Here is a 7,512-nt window from a genome sequence, read left to right as displayed (position 1 = left end):
AAGAAGAAGAAGAAGAAGAAGAAGAAGAAGAAGAAGAAGAAGAAGAAAGAAAAAGGAAAGATAAGAAGATAAGATCCAGGCTACTTTTCCTTGACTTGGACTTTTAGTTTCCAGTCTTTAAAAAAATTAACACAGTTTATGGTGGCCTCATAGTACCACATTGCTAATACCGTTTCTGGTTTCTTTTTGGGAATAGCCTTTTTCTACCCTTTGTCCCCTGTTATTCTTCTAGTTCTCCTTCCCCCTCCGGTTTATGGATTTTACATTTCCCAATCAGCAATCTTTTGCATATTGTACACACTACAAATATCTACTCCCAGTCACATCCATCTACACAGCCATGCTTCACATTTTTGATGAAAATGCATTCACTTTTCCCCCTTCTGTTATAAAATCTTTAATCCCTTTGTTAACAATGAGCAGTCATCCTATAAGTGAAGATTTGTATCCCCCACATACTTTGAGACAGGTCTCAACATTGAGTCCTGGCTGGCCTGGAGAGATCCTTTGCTCCCAAGTGCTGTGCTTAAACACATATGCCATTATGTCCAGTTTCCTCTACCCACGAAGATTTTATTTTTAATTATATGTATAAATGTGTGTCTGTGAAAGAGTATGTGCACATGAAGGTAGCTGACTGTAAGGGCCAGAAGGTGTTGGATTCCTGGAACTAGAGTTATTGTAGTTGTGATCTGTCTGACATGGGTGCTGGAGATCCAACTCAGGTTCTTTGCAAGAACAATGTGCCTATTTAACTCCTGAGCCATCTCTCCAGCTCTATTTCTTGTTACTATTCAACACACCTTAATTTACCACCAACTGCTTCAATTCCACGGGTTATCTTGAAAGATGAAGCTCCTTTGGTAGTCTTGAAAAAGAAAGAATGCTTTTGTTAATAATTCTTCAATGTCTGGTCTGTCACACATCACAGTTATCAAAATTTATTATCTTAAGTGTTATTAGCAGATCCTAACAGAACTTTACTAGGTAGGTCCTAACTAACAGGTACTTTTTAATAAGAATTATGAGATTCAACAGAATGCATTGCATGTATGTTTACATACATATATATATATACTGTTATTTTGTTTTTCTGAGACAAAGTCTCCTTACATAGTCCTGCTTACTTTTAAGCAGGTCAGGTTTATCTCGAACTCTAGAATGAACTTTCCTGCTTCAGCTCCCTGAGAACTGCAATTACAAGCTACATGCCATCACACCAGGCTTAGATTTTAATTCAAAATACAGTTGTGTAAAAAATTCCACTAGTAAAGCTTAGCTATAAGCTTACTAGACTTTTCTATTCTAAAGAGACTTGTGTACTGGTGAGACTTCATGGGTGCAGCTTCTGGCATCACTAGGAGACACATCTCACAGCAAAGTCCGAGTCCCTGACTCTTACACTCTTTCCATCCTCTCTACTACAATGTTTCCTGAGCCTTAGCTGTAGGAGTGTTTTGTAGGTTTATTCAATAAGGACACCATCAATGGCCATGTGAAAGAGGCAGAGAAGTCCATGACACCTCAACCCTTCACAAAGAATTACTGGCAACTGAGGAAAGCTGGGAGTGGGAGAGAAAGCCCTCCCTATGGAAGAGCACAACTGGTTGTCCAGTGACAAATGGTCAGCCCTAAAAACATGCATACAAGTAGCATATGGACCAAGTAGGTTATATTTAAGAATATATATGTATAGACATAAATGTATATAGTAACAATTAATGAAAAAAAGAGGACATGAATTTGAAGGAGAGAGGGAGGGTACACGGGAGGGTTTGGAGAAAGGAAAGGCAAGAGATATAATTTCAAAGGAGAAAGAGAGAGTCAAAAAGAGAGACACATATATGGGAAATTACTATTTTTTCAATTTTTGGCACTTTCTATTAAAAAAAAGTTGCATCTCTTCTACTAGTTTCTTTGTTTTGATAGCAATACCCAGTTGGATAATACCAATTGTCTGTGACCAATATCCTGTGGTTTCTCATTTTATATTATGAGATATTACAGGATTAAACAATAGCTCTTTACAATTCATGTCTACTCAGAACCTGGAAATGTGACTTTATTAGGAAACAGAGTCTTTGTAAATGATAAGGTCAAATCATATTGGATTAGCAGAAGCTCTAAATCCATTATGATAGGTGTTCTCAGAAGAGGACATCTGGACACAAGGACAGACAGAAGGTCAGCTAAGAGACAAGAGAAGTAGGTATTGGAGTGATGCATCTTTAAGCTGAGGAATATAACAAATTATCAACAAACACCAGCTGCTAGGAAGGGTTCTTCCCTATGGAAGCATGGCTCTGCTGATGTCTTGACTTAATATAACACCTTGGCTTTCAAGCCTTTAAAACTGTAAGAAGATACATTTCTTGAGTTAAGCCACCCAGCTTGTGTAAATATGATACAACAGCTTAAGGAAATAAATAAGAGGGACATTGCTTTCAAGCTTTTGCTGTTTTATTAAGACAAGGTTTCATGTAGTCCAGGCTAGCCTCAGACTGTTGATCCTCTTGTTTCTACCTTCCAAGTGCTTGGGTTACAGGTGTGAACCTCAATGCCTTTATGTGTGTGCCCACACACACACTCATAATAGGCCAGAGGAAATTGTGATGTGTTTCCTGAAGCTCTCTCTTGAGATGGGGTCTTCTCTCACTGAACCTCTTTGGATCTGGCTGGTATGACAGCAACATTACAGGATCTGCCTAAATCTGCTAAGGGTACAGGTATGCATGGCTATGACTGGTTTCTTTACATGGATGTTGTTTTTTTCAAGACAGGGTTCTTCTGTAGCTCTGGCTGTCTTAGAACTTGCTCTGAAGATCAGGCTAGCATGAGACTCAGAGATCTGCCTGCCCCTGCCTACCCAGTGCTGGAACTAAAGGCCTGCCTGTGCTGCGACCACCCGGCTGGTGCTAGTATTTGAAGTCAGGTCTAATGCCTGCACAGCAAGGCTTTACGAAATCATCTCCTCAGCCCCTTATGTTTTGTCTTCTCTACAGGCCCAAGATCACACATCATTTCCAAACACTACGGTAATAAAGACACTTACCAAACTAGATGCAAGACGTAGCAAATGAGAGGTCCCCAAGTTGTTGGAGTCCTCATATCTACTGCCTGCTTTAATGAATAAGCCGATTCTTGACAGAGGAGCATAGTTTTCCAAAGAAGCAATCACCAAACCATTTGGTAATTTGGTAAACTGTAGTTAAGACAGAAAAGAGATGTGACCAATGCCCGTCTTTAATCAAGGAGTTTAAGTAAACTGGATGTGGGCTCCACCGAGCTGCTCAGTGGGACTAACCTCAAGATCCTGAGGCTGCAGAGGGACTCCTCCAGGGGCTGCTGAAGTTTTAACCTTTGGGGCAACTTTGAGGGAATAAAATCTCTAAAAAAACAAAACAAACAAAACAACAACAACAAAAACCAAAGACAGGTTATGTGTGTGCTCATGAGAACAGTCCATTACATGTAAAGCAAGGTGTCAGCACTACCACCCACACAGTGACTTCAAGTAAACCTCTGCCTTCATGAGAAGTTCTCACAAGTAACATTCAGTCTACCCAAGCCATTTTTCCCCCCTGTAGACAGTTCTTTTCTTTTCTCCCCTTCCTTTTTGAAAAAAAAAAAAAAAAGTTTGCAGTGTAGCCCGGGATGATCTTAAATTCAGGATTCCTCTGGGACTCCAGGTTTATACCACCATGCCTGGCCTGAAGCATTAAACTTCTACCGATTTGTGATTTATACAGAATAATGAGTTCTCTATGAGCTTTGTAAAATACTTTTTTTTTTGCCTTTTAATTATTTTATTAAAATGTCAAGTGTTACTTCTAGTAGTGATGTTTTCAAAGTTTCTGTACAGTTGGATTGTTAACACTTTAAAACAGATTTCAGCACTCCTGCTTCCTCCATCTGTCAGTCTCTTTCACTTATTTCCACTAAAATCACCTTCATCACTTTAAGGATCTTTTCTCAACGCCTCTAACATCTGCACAACATGTTCATCCTTCCAGGTGCTGTACTAGGCATATTCAACCAAGAAAGCGTCATGGCTTCATCGGACAAATATCTACACTATCCTAAAATCAACAGCAAATTCTCAGTATACGTAGTAACTTGGATGATGGATCTAAATGCACTGACTACACACACACACACACACACACACACACACATTTATAAATCATACACAGTGGTATAAAGCTATTACGATATTCCAGTTATGTGTAGGGTTCACAGGGTTACTAATGGACATGCAAGTAAATACATTTTCATGATGCTAAGATCCAGTGACATGTTGCTGTTGTTTGCCGAATGTACTATAATGCTCCTACACAGCACGGCCCAGACTGCTGCATACTAAACACTAAGTCATTAGTGCTGGTCTAATCTGGCTGCTGGTTTTCACTTGTTCGTAGAATTACTCTTTTCCCTTCAGTCCTGCTTGTAAATTATGAATCATAATTAACTCTGTACCATTATCATTTTAGTTTGCTGGATACGGTGTATGCAGCCACTTGTGATTTTTAGCTGTGACTGCCCAAGATGCAATTCCATAAGAACCAAGTGTAACAGTCCACACATGAATAATCCACAGTTCCATTAGGTGCTTTTGGGTACTGATGTTTAAAAATTTCTGCTTCTTTTGGGTTCTTTTCAGGAAAGACATAGCTCTCAATTGTCATACAATTTCTACTTTAAGAACACACACATCAATTTAGTCTCATGAAAAGTAAGTCTTGTTCTTGAAGGACTCTTAGCAATTGGTCTGTCTAGGCACAAAGAATACAACTGTAGCCTAAATTTGTATAATACATATATGTAAGTACAAAGCACAAGGAAACACCATGTCCAGGCAGGGTGCATCACTGTCTAGTGGTCTCTCAACACAGACACGACTGGCATTTTGGCATTTTAATTCTGTGCTGTAGGGGCTGCTGTTGTATGGTTGGATGTCTAGCTGCACCGATGACCTCTAGATACTAGAAGCACTCTCTCAAAAGGTGGTTACGAACGAAAAGCTCCACATGTAACCAGTTAGTAGGGCAAATTAGCTCTTGCTGGAAATCTCTTGATAACTATTTCAGAGCGATAACGTGCTGACACATGAGGTTCCCCCCAACCCCCGGCCCGTGACAACTACATAATTTAGGGCTACGAAGGAAATTTGAAGAAAGATCAAGAACCCCTTCTGGAGGAAGCTTTTAAATAAGAGACCAAGAAAATAGCACGTAATGGAATGCCGGGACTCAGTACTGACAGAACGAAGGTGCAGGTACTGAGATAGTAAGCATCGCACCGCATTTGTGCGTTTATTATACTCGCAGGCACTGGGGAAACTGATGCCTCAGGATAAACCCAGGAGCAGAAGTCCCTGCTGGGGAAGCAAGTGGCTCAGGTGTCGTTGGCCTCCGCCCTACCTGCTTCTCAAGTGACCTTCAGGAGTCTCCTGAGAGCTGCTTCGCCACTCTCAAGGCTACCCTTCTCTCTGCTTTTCCCGGCGTTAGCTCTTTCCTGCTCACAGGACCCGCTGAGCCTCCCAGGCCTCAGCTCGCCGGCAACTCGCTTGTCCGCGGGGTTTACCTGAAGGGCAGACCCAGGCCTTGAGGCCAGGGCCGCACGCTCCGCAGCCAGCCACCGAGTGGCGGACAAACGTCCCCAGCCCTGCCTCACGCGCGCCCCATACTCACCGAGAAGGACCCGGCCCTGCTGAGGAGCTTCATGGCTCTGGCAGTTGCCCTTTCCCACGGTCACCGCAGCAGACAGCAAAGCAAGATGGTGTCGGAGGACCGAGTTTCCCGGCGTGCACTGCGAGCTTGCCCACGCCCCCTTGGCTGGGCGGCTCTCTATGCACGCTGTGCTCCACTGCTCCTGGAGGCGAGACGAACCCTGCCCCGGCTAGTGAGAGGCTAGAGGGCTCGTAGGCGCGCATGAAGCTTTTATAGGTGACCCTTTCTGAGTTCTTTTTCTGCAAGAGACAGGCAGCCTGTAATCCCAACTGCGTCTGCAGCCATCACGATCACCCCAGTGGCGCTGGACTCTAGCCTTGGACTGGCCCGCGAGTCCGCGCCAGTCCCGGACTCGTCGAAACTTCCTGTTCCTCGGAGGTCATCCCTCGCCACTTTTACTGTAGTCTTCCTGGTACCGCGAACTTGGTGACCGAGTTCACCGAGACTGGCAGGACAAGTGTCTTGTTGAACACCTGTAGGTGGGCCCGCAAGGAGATCGTCACCAGCAAGGGCTAAAACTCGTGGAGTTTGCGTCCCAGGCTAGTTAGAGGGGTGTGTGTGTGTGTGTGTGTGTGTGTGTGTGTGTAGAACCAGACACTTGCACTTAAAAATGTTTAGCTATTGGTGATACAGACATACAGCACAAATCATTAGTGTGTTACCCACTATTGAGACTGATTCGGGAACCACTGTTGCCATGAAGCCACATAACTGCTTAAACATTTTTTAAAAAATTACTTTTTTTTTTTTTTTTACAGTCCAGTCGTTGCCCTGTTCCCGGCCCGCCCTCCTACAGTTCCTCATCCCATTCCCTTCACCTAACTCCCCACCCCCCCTCCAAGTGGATCCCTCCCAGTTCCCCCAACAGGCCTTGCCACTCAGTGGGGCCTCAAGTTTCTCTTGAGGTAGGTGCATCTTCACCCACTGAGGCCAGACCCGGCAGTCCTCTGCTGTATATGTGTTAGGGTCTCAGACTAGCTCTTGTATACTGCCTGGTTGGTGGCTCTGTCTGAGAGATCTCAGGGGTCTAGGTTAGTTGAGACTGCTGGTCTTCCAATGGTGTCACCCTCCACCTCAGCTTATTTGAGCCTTTCCCTAATTCAGCCACAGGGGTTCCCAACTTCAGTCCAATGGTTGGGTGTTAAGTATCTCACATCTAAGTTAACTGCTTGTTGGGCCTTTTGGAGGACTGCCATGTTAGGCTCCTTGTCTGTAAGCACACCATAGCATAGTGTCAGGTCTTGGAGCCTCCCAGCCTCCCCTTGAGATCGATCCCAACCAAGTTGGGCCTGTCACTGGACTGTTTTTCCCTCAGACTCTTCTCCATTTTTGTCCCTGCAGTTCTCTTAGAAAGGAACAGTTCTGGGTCAGTTTTTGGCTGTGGAATGGCAATCCCATCTCTCCACTTGATGCCCTGTTGAGCATTTCATCTGCTCTTCCCTTTGAGTCCTGAGAGTCTCTCACCTCCTAGGTCTCTGGTACTTTCTAGAGGGTTCCCCACCAGATCCCCCCAGCCCTCCCCCAGGTTGCATATTTCTCAGGGCTTCTCCTCTCCCGCCCCCCCACCCCCCCTCATGTTCCCTCCCCCCCCAGCCAGATCCCTCCCTCCCTCCTTCTGCAGATCCCTCCCTCCCTCCCTCTGCATCCCCTGGTGATTGTTTTTTTTCTTCCTTTCAAGCGGGACTGGGCCTCACTTGGGCCCTTCTGCTTGTTAACCTTCTTGAGTTCTGTGGGTTGTATCCTAGGTATTCTGTACTTTTTTGGGCTAATACCCACTATTTCG

General features: G+C 44.3%; 1 protein-coding gene across 1 annotated transcript in view; it reads right to left on the bottom strand.

The window, feature by feature from the left end:
* Window positions 1–5,820, bottom strand: part of LOC114618477 (cytochrome b-c1 complex subunit 2, mitochondrial) — a 26,086-nt gene extending 20,266 nt beyond the window's left edge. The window contains exons 1-4 of the mRNA XM_028764244.1: window positions 5,691–5,820; window positions 3,305–3,388; window positions 3,053–3,202; window positions 804–868 (exon numbers count right to left, since the gene is read on the bottom strand). Coding sequence (XP_028620077.1) covers window positions 804–868; window positions 3,053–3,202; window positions 3,305–3,388; window positions 5,691–5,723 — 332 coding nt within the window. The 5' untranslated portion in view covers window positions 5,724–5,820. The remainder of the gene's footprint in view (window positions 1–803; window positions 869–3,052; window positions 3,203–3,304; window positions 3,389–5,690) is intronic.
* Window positions 5,821–7,512: the final 1,692 nt, after the last annotated feature.

Source organism: Grammomys surdaster, unplaced genomic scaffold (genome assembly GCF_004785775.1).
Source record: "Grammomys surdaster isolate TR1022 unplaced genomic scaffold, NIH_TR_1.0 142, whole genome shotgun sequence".
Lineage (NCBI taxonomy): Eukaryota > Metazoa > Chordata > Mammalia > Rodentia > Muridae > Grammomys > Grammomys surdaster.
This window is presented reverse-complemented; position numbering and strand designations above follow the sequence as displayed.